The sequence below is a fragment of the Tachyglossus aculeatus genome, chromosome 19 (assembly GCF_015852505.1).
Source record: "Tachyglossus aculeatus isolate mTacAcu1 chromosome 19, mTacAcu1.pri, whole genome shotgun sequence".
NCBI lineage: Eukaryota > Metazoa > Chordata > Mammalia > Monotremata > Tachyglossidae > Tachyglossus > Tachyglossus aculeatus.
The window spans coordinates 20,752,389-20,769,103 of NC_052084.1; the positions used below are offsets into that span (position 1 = coordinate 20,752,389).

The 16,715-nt window shown below is 44.5% G+C and overlaps 1 protein-coding gene across 8 annotated transcripts in view; it reads left to right on the forward strand.

The window, feature by feature from the left end:
- The window catches only part of FYN (FYN proto-oncogene, Src family tyrosine kinase), a 267,959-nt gene that overhangs the window by 168,478 nt on the left and 82,766 nt on the right, over window positions 1–16,715 (forward strand). For 7 of the 8 annotated variants that reach the window (XM_038760925.1, XM_038760919.1, XM_038760918.1 and 4 more), the window contains one exon: window positions 12,871–13,128. In XM_038760925.1, coding sequence (XP_038616853.1) covers window positions 12,882–13,128 — 247 coding nt within the window. In that variant the 5' untranslated portion in view covers window positions 12,871–12,881. Of the gene's footprint in view, window positions 1–4,502; window positions 4,527–12,870; window positions 13,129–16,715 lie in introns of those variants that run through there. The other variant, XM_038760923.1, reaches the window with a different exon arrangement.

Genomic DNA, 16,715 nt, shown 5'->3' on the forward strand with positions numbered 1-16,715 from the left:
GTTGTAATGGGAGAAGAATAAGGCTAGGGAGAAGGGTAAAACTGGTTGAGTGCCTTTCTCCCCCACAAGATTAATACTTGGTGCGTATATGGTTGGGCAGCCATTGGAGATTTTTGAGGACTGGAGAGATGTGGACAGAACAGCTTTTTTTTTTTTTTGGTTGTTTTTGTTTTGTTTGTTTTTTTAAAATGATCCGGGCAGCAGATTGAGGACTGAATGGGGAGAGGCTGAGGGCAGTGAGGTTAGGGAGGGGGCTGATTCAGTAGTCGAGGTGGGGTGTGATAAGGGTGTGGACCCATGGGATAGCAATGGAAAGGGAGAGGAAGGAACGGATTTTAGAGGTGTCGTGAAGATAGAACCAACCAAATTTTGTGACTGAGAAGCTGCGTGGCTTAGTGGAAAGATCACGGGCTTGGGAGCCAGAGGTCTTGGGTTCTAATCCTGGCTCTGCCACTTGTCAGCTGTGTGACTTTGGGTAAGTCACTTCACTTCTCTGTGCCTCAGTTACCTCATCTAGAAAATGGGGATTTTGAGCCCCATGTGGGACAACCTGATCACCTTGTAGCCCCTCCTCTGCGCTTAGAACAGTGCTTGGCACATAGTAAGCGCTTAACAAATGCCATCATTATTACTACTGTATATGGGTTGAATGAGAGAGATGAGTTAATGCTAAGGTTGTGGCCTTATGAGATAGAGAAAATTGCTGGTGTTCATTCATTCAATCTTATTTATTGAGCACTTACTGTGTGCAGAGCACTGTACTAAGCGCTTGGGAGAGTACAATATAATAATAAATAAGCATATTCCCTGCCCACAACGAGCTTACAGTCTGGAGGGGGAGACAGGCATTTATATAAATAAATTGGTGTCATCAAGAGTTATGGGAAAGATGAGGAAAGGAAAGGGTTTGGTCGGGAAGATGTGGAGCCCAGTTTTGGATACGCTGAATTTGAGTTGTCGTCAGCCAACAGAGACAATGGCCAATTCTTCCCTCCAACTCTCCCCCTGCTTTCTTCTGGCTCTGCTTGAAGTCAGAGCTTTCCTTTTAATGCGGTGCCTGGACACTTCATTTATTTTGCTGTGTAATTAATACCAGATAAGTTTTTCCATGTGCATTATCTACCGCTTAGATTGTAAATTTCAATTATTCCTTTTCCACATTGGACAGTGCTCTGCAAATCATGGGTGCTAACTTAAAGATAGGCCTTTTTATGGAATTCATTAAGCATGTGCAAGCTCTATACTAAGCACTGGGTTAGATATAAGCAAATCAGATTGGACCCAATCTGTGTCCCACATGGGGCTCACTGTCTTAATCCCCATTTTACAGATGAGGTAACTGAGGCCCAGAGAAGTGAAGTGACTTGCCCTAGGTCACACAAAAGAAAAGTGACAGAGCCTAGAACCCAGATCTTTCGACTCCCTGGCCCTTGTCCTATCCATTAGGCCCAGTGGATACAGCATTGTTTTGGGAATCAGAATCTGGGTTCAAGCTGGGTAGCTGGCTAGTGCGGGTGAACACCACAATGCTCTTCGCAGCGTTCTGCCCCTTACCCAGCAGCAGCATAATCCCTGCCTCTAGGCAGGTTCTGGGTTGCCAAGTCTCAGGTCCCAAGCTGACTTCTCAGTCCTGCCAAGTGACTCTATCACATTGATGATCACAGAATAATAATAATAATAATTATGGTATTTGTTAAGCGCTTACTGTGTGCCAGGCCCCATACTAAGCGCTGGGGTGGATACCAGCAAATTGGGTTGGACACAGTCCCTGTCCCACATGGGGCTCATAGCCTCAATCCCCATTTTACAGATGAGATAACTAAGGCACAGAGAAGTGAAATGACTTGCCCATGGTCACTCAGCAGACAACTGCCAGTGAGTGATTCATTCATTCAATCGTATTTATTGAGTGCTTACTGTGTGCAGAGCACTGTACTAAGTGCTTGGGAGGTACAAGTCGGCAACATACAGAAATGGTCCCTACCCAACAATGGGCTCACAGTCTAGAAGGGGGAGACAGACAACAAAACAAAACACGTAGACAGGCGACGTGTCATGTGAATGAGTGATGATCATAATAGTGATAATTGTGGTATTTGTTGAGCACTTACTATCATCCAAGAACTGTTCTAAGCACTGGGGTGGATACAAGATAATTAAGTTGGATAAATAAATCCCTGTCCCACACGGGGTTCACAGTTTTAATTAGGAGGAAGAACAGGTATTGAACCCCTCAATTACAGATGAGGAAACTGAGGTACAGAGAAGTCAGCTTATCTTGCAGTGTGACAAATGCAACCACCTGGAAGGCAGCAGCTCCTTGTTCTGGACCCATGGTTCATGGATCAATCAATGGATCAGTGGCTTTTATTAAGCCCTAAATGCAGAGCACTGTACTAAGCACTTGAGAGCATACAATATCAGAGAATTAGCAGATACATTCCCTGTCCTTAACGAGCTTGAAACCTCCTCTAATTCTGCCCCACTTGATTGGTCTACTCTTCCGTCCTGCCTTGATCCCCTTGAATCCTGGCTTCCCTCCAGCTGTAAAATAAAGAAACCAAATTCCAGGAACTGTATTCCTGGGGCTGCTTCCAGGGTTGTTCCGAGGGGCCTTTGGCCTATCTGTGTCTCCCTTGCTGGATTGCAAAGCTTCAGGCTGATCCAACGTGGTTGGCCTTTAAGGAGCAAAGCTGCTAAACAGAAGCAGGTGAAGCCAGTTCTCTGCTCTCCCCCGCCTTTTCTGCTCTTTCTCCGAGCTGTGTGGTTGGTGGCAGGGCTGATTTGTTTGTCCCCTTGACTCTAGGGTAATTTTCTCTGCCCTAGGACTGCCCCATTGTCCATGAAGGCCGTGTCTGGTAAATGCCATGATGTGGTCACTAGCACCTGATGTGAGCAGCAGTGGGGTTTTGGCTAAGTTGCAAATGTAGCCGAGAGTCTCATTATTGTATCATCATCATCAATCGTATTTATTGAGCGCTTACTGTGTGCAGAGCACTGTACTAAGCGCTTGGGAAGTACAAGTTGGCAACACATAGAGACAGTCCCTACCCAACAGTGGGCTCACAGTCTAAAAGGGGGAGACAGAGAACAAAACCAAACATACTAACAAAATAAAATAAATACAATAGATATGTACAAGTAAAATAAATAAATAGAGTAATATGTATAAACATATATACATATATACTTGTACTTTTGTACTATTGTACTTTCCCAAGTACTCGACAAGCAGTAATGTTGAATAAAACCTTTGGGTCTCAAGTTAAAAAAAAATCTCCGGGTGCTCCATTTCATCTTAGAGCATAGATTCAATCGTATTTATTGAGCGCTTACTGTGTGCAGAGCACTGTACTAAGCGCTTGGGAAGTACAAGTTAGCAACACATAGAGACAGTCCGTACCCAACAGTGGGCTCACAGTCTAGAAGGGGGAGACAGAGAACAAAACCAAACATATTAACAAAATAAAATAAATAGAATAGATATGTACAAGTAAAATAAATAAATAGAGTAATAAATATGTACAAACATATATACAGGTGCGGTGGGGAAGGGAAGGATGTTAGATGGGGGGATGGAGAGGAGGACGAGGGGGAGAGGAAGGAAGGGGCTCAGTCTGGGAAGGCCTCCTGGAGGAGGTGAGCTCTCAGTAGGACCTTGAAGGGAGGAAGAGAGCTAGCTTGGCGGAAGGGCAGAGGGAGGGCATTCCAGGCCCGGGGGATGACGTCAGCCGGGGGTCGTTGGCGGGACAGGTGAGAACGAGGCGCGGTGAGGAGATTAGCGGCAGAGGAGCGGAGGGTTCGGCTGGACTGGCGCTGGTACAGAGGGATCCTTGGTAGGGGGTGAGGGGGAGTGGTCTTGGGGGAGAGGGAGGGAGAAAGTTGGGTGGGAGAGGGGATGGGGAAGGTGAGGAATGGGAATGGCAGGTTGGGAGCAAGGGAATTGAAAGTTCATGGTGAGGTCAGCAGGAGTGACTGTACAGCGGGAGGTTAACAATTGAGATGCAGAAGCAATAAAACAGTAGCAGTGCTATAAGTAGGCGATGGCATCACAGGGGGTAGTTAAACGATTAACATGCAATGGCAATAATAAAATTGGCAGATAATGATGTCACAGAGAGCAGATACAAACTATTATGTGCTGGAGTAAGGTGGACCTGTTAAGGGGGTCAGGTAGCAGAGATACCTGGGGAGAGGAGTGAACAGCCAACTAGCATGAGAGGGCTGAGTAGGTGCGAATGAGGTTGTCCTTAACGTAACTTGGAGATAACAAGAGCCTTTTTCCCGGGGGTGGGGGGAGAGTCAGGCAGGCAGGTCCGGACCGGGAAGGGAGTGATGGGGGGCACTTTAAGGAAGGTCGCTTAAATGGAGGGGGTGGAAGCAGGGGCGCTCTGAGGAGAGGATCCTTCCGGGAGCAGTGGGGGCCACGTGGTGTGATGGCGGGCGGGCCTCTCGGGAACGGAGACCCGGGCGTCTGTGGTGGCGCGCTGAGGAGAGGATCCTTCCAGGAGCAGCAAGGCCGCACGGTGTGATGGCGGGCGGGCGGGCGGGCCTCTCGGGAACGGAGTCCCGGGCGTCTAAGGCGGGCCTCTCTGACGCTCTGAGGAGAGGAGCCTTCAGGGAGCAAGCAAGGCCGCGCGGTGTGGTGGCGGGTGGGCCTCTCGGGAACGCAGTCCCGGGCATCAATGGCGGCGCTCTGAGGAGAGGATCCATTAGAGAATCCTCTGATGTCGATCTAAATGGCATCCCAAGCCTCTGCCTTCCTGTAGCCACAAAAGGAAGGGTTTCCCAAAAACCTGCTGAATAAGGAGGCTGGAAAAATATTACTTTCCTGTACCATATTTTAATTCTTGCTCATAATTGCAGACAATATGACTCTCTTTTTTATGTCATTCTCCATCGTGGCATTGCTGGAGATCTCCCTTCCCTTAGCTCCCTCCTGCTCTTTATTCCTTTTGCTATCTACGTTAATTGAAAAAAGTATTCGATTTTTATTCAGACAGCAGTTATATTTAAAATGAGAGGGATGTGTGAAACGATCTGGGAAATCATCAAAGCCTTTAATTGTTTTTACAGGCATCTTTAAAGGTGCCTTCGCTGTTGGTTTGAATTTAAAGTGCTCAAAAGAGGCGTATTCAATTACGTTCTTATGGTTCCTTTCCATAATGTCAATTGCTACACCTGTCCTTGTAAGAAGGGACCAAATAAAAAGAACTGAGACCTACTAAGCAACATTCCATGTTGGAATAAATTCTTGTTTTTGCATCTTGTGGGCTTCTAGGCTAAGGGTCTATTCACCAAGCCTCTCTTTGGCTCTCTCTGCCAGTAGCAACTATTTTATGGTAATTTCTAAGCGCTTACTGTGTGCAGGCACGGTACTAAACACTGGGGTAGATGCAAGATAATTGGGTTGTCCACAGTCCTTGTCCCACACAGGGATCACAGTCTTAATCCCCGTTTTACATATGAGGTAACTGAGGCACAGAGAAGTTAAGTGATTTGCCCTAGGTCACACAGCATTCATTCATTTATTCAATCATATTTATTGAGCACTTAGTGTTCATTCAATCATTTATTGAGCGCTTACTGTGTGCAGAAAGCACTGTACTGAGCGCTTGGGAAGTACAGTTCAGGAACAAATAGAGACAATCCCTGCCTACAACGGGCTCACAGTCTAGAAGGGGGGAGACAGACATCAAAACAAGTAAACAGGCATCAGTAGCACTAGTATAAATAAAAAGAATTATAGATATATACACATTAATAAAAGTGAATAGAATTATAATTAGAAATATGTGCATATATACACAAGTGCTGAGGGGTGGGGAGGGGGACTAGAGCAAAGGGAGTGATTCAGAGCTATGGGGAGAGGGAGAAGAGGAAAAGGGGAGCTTAGCCTGGAAAGCGAGATGCTCCAGAACTCACTTTCTGCGTATTTCACCCGGGAAGAATCTGTAAAATGGGCAGACCTTTAAGTCTTGCACACATTTGGCCTACAAATCCCAAGGTTCTGAGGCCAGAAAGAGTTGTCACAAAGTAAAAATGGTAGAGGGGTCCCTTTAAGCCCCCTCAGCTTTAGAGTTTTTGTGACAGGGGGTCCCAGAGCTGCAAACACAGTATTCATAGTGTGGGATTGCTCGAAACCATAGCTGCTCCCACTTGCATCTCACTTCTGATGCTTTACCAACACCATAGTAGTTATGACACAGGTTTTCATGATGCAATTTAGATAACCTAATCAGCGGCTTTACTGAGCACTTACTGCATGCCGAGCACTGTACTACGGGCTTGCTTGGGAGAATACAATACGGTAGAGATGGCCGACATGATTCCTGCCCTCTCAGAGCTTAAATTCTAATGGGGGAGACAGACAGATATTTGTTATAATAATAATAATTGTGTGCAGAGCACTGTACTAAGCGCTTGGGAAGTACAAGTTGGCAATATATAGAGACGGTCCCTACCCAACAACGGGCTCACAGCAGGTAATTGATGGAGTCAGGATTAGAATTCAGCTCCATCAGACTCCCAGGCCTGTGCTCTATCAACTAGGCCATGCGCTTCTCTCTTGTCTCGTCTCCCATATTTGTGATTCCATGTAGGTATTGTCCTGGTTTGAAGGTTAGTTTATGTGCAGTGGCTTAGGGATGGTGAGCTCAGTTTGTACAGGGAGTCAAGTTCATGGGTTCTAATTCTGGCTCTGCCACTTGTCTGCTGTGTGACTTTGGGCATGTCACTTCACTTCTCTGTGCCTCAGTTCCCTCAAACTGGGAAATGGGGATTGGGACTATGAGCCTCATGTGGAACAGGGACTGTGTCCAACCCGATTTGCTTGTATCCACCCAAGTGCTTAGTACAGTGCCTGACACATAGTAAGTGCTTAACAAGTACCACGATTATTATTATTACAGCATTCTTCAAAGGAGTTTACTGCCTTTTCAACATTTAATTCCCTTCACCTCCATCTCTCCCTCCACTCTAAATTAGGGTGTGTCAAGAGAACACGTGACTTGCTTGGTAAAATTCTACCCCAATTTTTTTTAGTTCTTACACAGAATTGAACTGTTTTCCAGAACTATCTCTAATGTTGTAAACCTCAGAAGACTGTATTGCATTGCTGAAGCATCTAAATTAGAAGGAAGCATTTTGTCTTTTTCTTTGGTGATTTAATTGGCCATCAACACACTGAATAATCTTAATGCAGTTTTTGGTGTATGGTGACATATCAAACTACGTGAAAGCAGATAGTACTTTACATAGTCCTCTAGACTGTAAACTTCTTGTAGGCAGGGAACGTGTCTACCAACTGTTATATTGTACTCTCCCAAATGCTTAGTACACTGTTCTGCACACAGTAAGTACTCAAAAATGCTATCGATTGATTGATTCTTAGTCTCTATATTGAGAGTACTGTCTACACTAACTTCCACCTCATTTAGCTTGGGCAGCCAAGAATATAACATCAGGGTGACTTTCTAATGTAGTCATTTTCCAGTATATTTAAAAGCATGGCTAAAATGGCATGCGGAGATTAGCAAGTCAGGGGTTGCAAGCCAGTGTAATAATAGATCTGCATTCTATCATGGTATTGTACATGTCTCTGCATTCTTGTGTTTCTTACCTTCTGCGTAAAAGGCCTTTCTGGGTGAGAGCCATCCAAAGCTCCATAATGCCCCAAGTCCCTAAAGCCGGTGCAGTGGAATATTTATTCTATATGAATTATGGACCGCCGCAATGCAGACAGATATGAGCCTAAGCTTAAAGCTCCACCAAACACAGGCCTTTCCTTTCGACTCATCCGCAATTTCAGCCTGGTGACAAGCACGATTAAACCAGAGAGTCAAGATATTAGGCCGCTTTTGGCTCTTCTCTCAGGAAATGATTAGTCCCCCTGGCCTAAGTGGGAGGAAAAAAAGCACTAGCGCCAAACATTTTTTATTATAATTAACTTTGAAACAGCCGAGGCATGGGTTGGCTCTTTTCTGTTTCCTTTGATTTTAGAAAAAAATTGTCATGGAAGCGAGAGAGGAAAAGTCTCTGCAGAACATGCCTGAAAATTTCAAATCCATAAGGAGGCATGATGAGTGCCTCTACTCCAGGAGAAAGAAGGCATTTGTAGCAATGAAACAGTGACCATAGATAATAATAATAATAATAGCATTTATTAAGCATTTACTATGTGCAAAGCATTGTTCTAAGCACTGGGGAGGTTACAAGGTGATCAGGTTGCCCCATGGGGGGGCTCACAGTCTTAATCCCCATTTTACAGATAAGGTCACTGAGGCACAGAGAAGTGAAGTGACTTGCCCAAAGTCACACAGCTGACAAGTGGTAGAGCCGGGATTTGAACCCATGACTTCTGACTCCAAAGCCCGGGCTCTTTCCACTGAGCCATGCTGCTTCTCAAATAGATCAACAGATCAAAATTCCATTTTCATTACTTAATAAAATTTAGGTTTGTGGCCATTTGGGAGGCAGTAGTGCCACTTAACTTCTCTGTGCCTTAGTTACCTCATCTTTAAAATGGGGATTAAGACTGTGAGCACCACATGGGACAACCTGATTACCTTGTATCTACCCCAGTGCTTAGAACAGTGCTTGGCACATAGTAAGCGCTTTACCAAAACCATTAAAAAAAGAAGTAATTCTTCCATGGTTAGGGGTGTATTCTTTATGGTTTTAACTGTCCATCCCATCTTTTCCCAGCAAATTGCTTTCCAGAAAAAAAAAAAAAGAGATTGACATCTTTTTAGTCTTTAATCTGTAGTCACTTGTCACTTTTTTTAAAACCACTTTTGTTCTCCCCTCTGTGTTGGATACCAGTCTTCTAGGGGCAAAGAAAAGAAGAGCTTCCTTCAAGCTCTCTCTGTTACCCAGATTGCCCTCAGGCAAACGAGAGAATGCACTGAATAGCCCACATCTTTTAGTTAGGGCTGGACAGTGCTACCCAGGAGCAGTGCAGATGCCCATTGGTGCAAAGATGTTGCTGATGGTGGTGGTAATAATAATAATAGTAGTAGTAGTAGTAGTAGTATTTCTTTAGTGCTTACTCTGTGTCAGGCACTGTACTAAGTGGTGGGATAGTTAGAAGCAAATCAGGGTGGGCATAGTCCCTGTCCCACATGAGGCTCACAATCTTTAATTCCCATTTTATAGAAAAGGTAACTGAGGCCCAGAGGAGCGAAGTGACTTGCCCAACGTCACCCAGCAGACAAGTGGTGGAGCCAAGATTAGAACCCAGGTCCTTCTGATTCTCAGGCCCATACTCTATCCACCACACCATGTTGTTTTTGTAAGCAGCAAGTAGTGAGATTGCACCTGTGAGTGTGTCTTGCGCCCTTGCTCACTGTGCCCGTGAACATGAAGTAGTGCATCTTTTGTGGCTCCTTGCTCTTGGGAGTGGCCATTGCCCAGGCACCACTGACAAAGCCGTGGCCAGGAGTAGGACTTTTCCTACCCACACATGTTGAAGGAGGATGGGGGACCAATTGCAATTCAGCCCCAATGCCACCGCACCCCCTCTGCCATTGCAGATGCAGTGCAGCCTTCTTAGATCAGTCTGGTGTTGCTGCCATCTTGGTAGAGTTGGGAGGTGGGCCATTACTGCCCTTAGCCTGGGGTCCAGGCAGGTTGGGTTAATGCAGGGGTTTAAGGGCTGAAGCCCTGGGCCTCACCTTTAGGGGTGACCTGTGACCCTCAGGGAAGCAACTTGGCCTAGTGGATAGATCACGGGCCATGGGAGTCAGAAGGACCTGAGTTCTAATCCCAGCTCTGCCACTTGTCTGCTGTATGACCTTGGACAAGTCATGTCACTCTCTGTGCCTCCATTACCTCATCTCCAAAATGGGAATTATGACCTTGAGCTCCATGTGGGGCAGGGACTGTGTCCAATCTGATTTGCTTGTGTCCAGCGCTTGGTACAGTGCCTCACACATAGTAAGCGCTTAATAAATACCACAGTTATTATCATATTATTATTAGGTGTGGAGAATCAGACTCAGTAGGAATTTGCCTATTTCTTTTGGCCTCGGGTGCTTCTAAATCTCATTTGGGTCGTTAACTCTTTTTGCGCTAGTCATTTTCAGCTCTGAGATCACTGCTTATGCCCAAGGAAGATAACCACTAGGTAATTAAAGGAAAGTGATATCAGAGTCTCTGGTGATTAAAGTGTTATTTTACTTGCCCTCCTTGAAATGATCGGTTTCCAGGGGATCAATAGGATTTTCTTAAAGGCTTTGGAATGGGATACTTTCAGTTTTCTGCCTCCTAGTGTGAGATGAGCTACATTTGAAGAAATGAAATAAAAACCAAGTTGAGTAAGATGTTTCTAAGTGCTTGTAATAACATTGAGAACAAATGATGAAATTGCTGCAATAATGCTGTGGCTGAAAAATAAGGCATTTTGAAATGGAAACTTGAAATACTGTTCACTTACCCCAAATTCCAAAGCATGTTTCATGCAAAACACTGTATGTCAGTCTCCAGTGAGTTGAGTGCAGATGGATTCTGACTCATCTAAAGGAAAATATAAAAGATTCTATGGCTTTGCTCTTTGAACCTAGCCATACAGGAAAGTGATGCTTGCAACCAGATCACTGGCAAATTATAGCATAGCTGAATTTTGCCCACTCTATTTAAAAAACTAAATTTCTCCATTCCTTTCTCTCTGCCTTGAGCCACTTCCAACAGTATGCCTTTTGTGAGTTCTCGTATTAATACATGCAATTATGTATGATGTCATTTGTTGCTTAGATAGTCTTCTTGGGTCTAAATGGACATTCTTAGCCAGAAAAATTGCCGCCCGTCACACCCTCTAGTCACCCTTCACAATATACTGCAGTCAAGAATTCTGGCTTTTGTTGCTCACAAGCTTCGTTCATTCATTCATTCATTCATTCATTCATTCATTCATTCATTCATTCAGTCGTATTTATTTAGCACTTACTGTGTGCAGAGCACTGTACTAAGCACATTACAACAATAAACAGTCACATTCCCTGCCCGCAATGAGCAGAAGACACCGTCAAGAAGGAAAATACTCAACAAAATATACCTAGGCTCCCTCATTTAATACAGTTGAATGAATAAAAGGTGAATATCTGCATTGAGGCAGAGAATAAGATACATCCATCTGTCAATGAATAACTCCAGAGTGTGTGTGTTATAAATTTGAGATTTATCCTATGGTTTCTTGTAAATTGTTAAATTTGTTAGGGAAGTATTTGTGTGTGCAAACTATGAAAGTATCCAGCGTATAAAACTATCCAGCAACACTCCATTAATGCATTCCGGCTCTTCTAAGCTCTTTAGCTTCTTTCTGCAGGACATGGTTGGCTTTTGAGCAGATTTATAGAGCAACATGTATCACATTGCACTCCTCAAGAGATCGGTTTTTACGATTGCTTGGATTAGCAGAAAGAGAATAGTGGATTAATATTGCTTGGGCCTCCATTCAATGCAATCGACCTATCTCACATGAATCCTGTGATTATTATAGCACTCTGGTTTTACAGCTTACAGCACTATTGAATGTTAATGCTGGTATTACTACAGTATTCTCTCACTTTGAGACAGGGTTGCAAAATTTACCTTGCTTGTTTTTAAATACTTTGCCTTGAATGGAGTATTCTAGCCCTTTTCAATTTAGCATTAGATGGTGAATTTTTTTATCATTGACAATGCTTTCTGTAGAAAATTTGTGTATTCCAAACATTTAATTCAAAATCTTTCATTTTTAGCATGTATTTGCAACGTTGTTTGATCGTATACACAACCTCATTGGGTTATGTCATTTGATCATTCATTGGTGGGGGGGGTGGTTTACTGTTTCAAAAACTATATATATATATCGTCTTGGCCCATTTTTTTGAACTTGGAATCACATGAATGCACTTTCCGTTTTTTCCTATTGAGTGCGCTTGTGCCTCAATACACCATATTTGTGGAAACAGTTAAGACCCCTTTGTGGTGTTTAGCAGGAATCTACAGCCCTTCATTGGAGGAAAATGACTGCAAAATTCAAAATCATTATAATATACTGCAATACATAAGTTGCCCAGTAAGTGGATCTGGTAATTACCATGTTGTAAATTTGAATGATGGAGCCCTTAAGCAACTTAGGAAATGGCAATGTTCTTTTTCTGCCAATCATCCATCATCATCATGTCCTCTTTTTTCATTCACATTCCCTTTGTGGCTTAAGTTACTCCAATGAGTGAATATGACAGGTTGAATGTAACTTACAGATCCAGCCTGCATTTTGGGAAGCAGTGGGATCTCCTGGAAAAAGTACGGGTCTGAGAGTCAGAGAACCTGGCTTTAATCCCAGTCCTACCTCTTGCCTGCTATGTGAAGTTGGGCAAGTCTCTTAACCTCTCTGTACCTCAGTTTCCTCCTCTGTAAAATGGGGATTAAACCTTGTTCCTTTTCTACTTAAATTGAGAGTCCCATGCGGGACAGGGATTGTGTCCAATCTGATTATTTTGTGTCTACCCCAGTGGATAGAGCACGGGCATGGGAGTCATGGGTTCTAATTTGAGCTCCTCCACTTGTCTGCTCTGTGACCTTGGGAAGTCACTTCACTTCTCCCTGCCTGTTTTCTCTTCTGTAAAATGGGAATTGAGACCGTGAGCCCCACGTGGAACAAAGGGCTGCGTCGAAACCGATTTGCTTGTATCCTCCTCAGCGCTTAGTACAGTGCCTGGCACATAGGAAGCAATACCATAATTATTATTATTACAGTGGTTGAAAAGTGCTTAACCAATACCATGATAATTATTCATTAATTAAACCTGACCTAACTCTGTAATCTGTTGATTATCAGTGTAAACTGCACTCAAGGTAAATCTTTCTCCTTTGGCTTTTTTTCAGGAATTTAGATAATGGGCTGTGTGCAATGTAAGGACAAAGAAGCAACCAAACTGACAGAGGAGAGGGATGGCAGCTTAACTCAGAGTTCAGGATATCGCTATGGGACAGACCCCACTCCCCAGCACTACCCCAGCTTTGGTGTGACTTCGATTCCAAACTACAACAATTTCCATGCCACAGGAGGCCAAGGACTGACTGTGTTTGGGGGAGTGAATTCCTCCTCCCATACTGGGACCCTGCGAACAAGAGGGGGAACAGGTAAGCTCAACAAGATGGCTTTTCCCTGTCTATGCAGTCCCATTTTCTCTACGTTGGTGATTCTGTTGTACTTCAGTATGATGTTGGAACAAAGATGCATGTCTGTGATGAAGAATGGCCTTGGGGACTTAGAACATCAGAGGAAGATTTAACCATGTATAGTTACGGGGGTCAAACCTTCACTCTGTCAGGTTTAGCTTCTATGAAAGAAAAGAGGGCCAAATGTTACTAACAGGCTTTGGAAGCACAATTCGAAGTCCTTTGGTTTGGAAGGAAGCGGGTAGGTAACAAATGAGAAAATAGAAAAGTCCCAGTCGCAGAAGAAACATATTGAGCTTGAGGCGTCGGGAGAAAATCCTCGGAGACATGTCTGGGAGGCAGGAGGAAATGTGAGTCTGCAGGGAAGGAAAGAAGTCAAAGCAGACAAGGTAGATGTAGGAGTCATCAACAGGCAGAGGTTGCTGAAGCTAAAGGAAGGGACGAGGGTACATTGAGAAGCAGCATGGCTCAGTGGTAAGAGCACAGGCTTTGGAGTCAGAGGTCATGGGTTCAAATCTCAGCTCCACCATTTGTCAGCTGTGTGACTTTGGGCAAGTCACTTAACTTCTCTGAGCCTCAGTTACCTCATCTGTAAAATGGGGGTGAAGACCGTGAGCCTCTGTGGGACAACCTGATCACCTTGTAACCTCCCCAGCGCTTAGAACAGTGCTTTGCACATAGTAAGCGCTTAATAAAGTGCCATTATTATTATTATTATTATTATTATTATTATTATTATTATTATTATTATAAGAAGGGAACCCAGAGCAGAGCGTTGAGGGACCCCCACAATTAGGGATGAGAGGAAAAAGGACTGAGAAGGATGGGCCAGAGAGGAAGGAGGAAATGACTTTATGCCTCAGGTCCCTCCTCTGGAAAATGGGGATTAAGACTGTGAGCCCCCTGTGGGACAACCTGATTACCTTGTATCTACCCCAGCACTTACAGCAGTGGTTGGCATATAGTAAGCGCTTAACAAATACCAACATTCTTATTATTATCAGAAAAAAACGAGGTTAGGTAATTTTTCTGGGAGAAGGGAGCGTGCCACTGTATCGAGGCAGTCAAAAGTTTGAAAAGCAATAGTAGGGTTATTGGTAATGCTAATAGGAGTAATTGTAATAGTATTTATTAGTGCTTACATTGTGCAGAGCATTTTGTTAAGATCTGGGAAAGAATATACAGGTAGGAATTAAACAGTCCCTGGCCCTCAAGGGATTCACAATCTAAGAATTATAGGGAGGAGAGGAGGCTCATGATCGACTCAGAAGAGAAGCAGTGTAGCCTAGTGGATAGAGCATGGGCCTAGGAGTTAGAGGACCGGGGTTCTAATCCCAGCTCCGCCACTTGTCTGTGTGGGGACTAAGACTTTGAGCCCGCTGTGGGACACAGTCTGTGTCCAACTTGATTAACTTGTATGTACTCCACGCTTAGTATAGTTCCTAGCACATAGTGAACATTTTAACAAATACCATTAAAAAATTAAGGAAAGATGAAACAATAAGACACAAAGGCAGCATAAAAGACAGGGATGGATACAGCAAAGAACAACAAAATTCAGTAGGGTACTGTGGCTAGAGGAGCAGAATTTTAGGCTCCTCGCAGCTCAGTCGCCGCCACCACCTTCCCAAGATTCTAGGTTTTCTAGTGCCTATATGCTACCGCTGCTACTCTTTGCCCCACTGTGGGGTTACAAGACAGGCTGGGATGGAGAACCAAGGATCGCGCTATAGGGATCCCACTCAGGATTCTGACAAGGCAGCTTTTGCATCTGGTGGGAGGAAACGCCGAGAAGGATTAGGGCCGAATAGAGTCTGTTAATGTGATGCCAGTTAGGTCAGTGGTGACCTTGGAGAGAGCACTCTCGGTGTTGAGAAGGGGGGATAGTCCAGGAGGGAATTAGAGGAGAGGAAATGAAAGCAGCAGATGTGTATAACAAGTTTGAATAGGAAGAGGGAGATAGGGTGATAACTGGATGGTGTGACAGTGAGGCCCAGAGAAGGTTTTTAGGCTAGAGGAAACACAGGCCTATTTGGAGGCAGCGGCGGAGGAGCCATCAGAGGGTGAGTGGTTCAAGATGGCAGCCAAGGAGGGATGAAGAGTGGGACTAAGTATTTTTAGGATGAGGGAAGAGATGGGGTTGGAGACACAGGAGGCATGTTGATGGGTTGCCAACAGAACTGTATCCTACACTCCACGCAAGTAGCCAGCATCAGAGCTTCTCCAAACCATTTGGAGAATCATTCTCCAAACCATTATTTTCTCTGGATAGAGGAAACCCTGCAACCTATAGGAGGAAGCCAGAAATCACACCCTCTTTAGTCCCCTCTCCCAGCCGTGCTCCTTCTCGGTTGAGCTCTTGGGTGATTTACGCACACATGCAGGAGATAGAGGCAGAACACTACCCTATTAGTTAGGGTAATATACCTACATATAAATCGGTGTTCAAATGCGATTGTGAATCACTGCTCCCATGGCACATGTATGCAAATGCATTTGTGAATCAGCTGCTCCCCATGACACCCAGATGATAGAGGGCCAGTGTAGGCCAGAAGGTTTGTGATTCAGGCAGTGATGGAGACTAGCGCTCAATAAATACTATTGGATGAGTGAATGAATGAAGAAATTCTGCATTGGCTCAAGTTAGCCCATGGGCCCTGGGCCACATAGCCAGGCCAAGCTAGGCTGTATTTTGCTGTATTTTGTCAAAAACTGGACTCAGGCATTTCCCTTCTCCCTCAAATAACAATAATAGTAATAATTGTAGTACTTATTAAGTGCTTACTGTGTGCCAGGCACTGTACTAAGCATTGGGAGAGATTCAAGCAAATCACGGTGGACATAGTCCCTGTCCCATGTGAGGCTCACCGTCTTAATCCCCATTTTACAGATGAGGTAACTGAGGCACAGAGAAGTGTAGAGACTTGCTCAAGGTCACACAGCAGGCAAGGAAAGGAGCCGGGATTAGAATCCAGGTCCTTCAAATTCCCAGGGCACGCTTCATCCACTAGACCACCCTGCTTCTAATATACCACTCTCCCTGATATTCCTCTGCCTTTCTCCATTTAGGGCCTTTCAGGTGGAGTTCCTATAGCCCTGCAGGTGGAGTGCTACATTTCCCCATACACAGTTTTCCCCAGAAGCTACTGGGATAACTGCACGGGTATAAATGTACCACGGTGCACCATTGGCTTCTTCCAGGAGTGAAACTCAGAACCCTCTTTCTAAACTCAGTCCACCTCCATCAAGCCCAGCTTGGGTTTGGGTCGATTCATGTACCAGAGGGAAAGTTCGATGGTACAAACCAACTCCTAAGATGAATGTCACGCATGGCCCCACCATCTGTGAAGTCCACAGTCTTGGAGGGCTCCCCATCATTCAGCTCTCACATCCAGTCAACAGCTAAATCCTGCTAATTCTTCCTCCATATCATTTCCCAGCATCAGTCCCTTCCAGCACTTTGAAAAGTGCTTTGCACATAGTAAGCGTTTAACAAGTACCATTATTATGATTATTATTATTATTCCTCTCCCCCAGCATAGCCATCT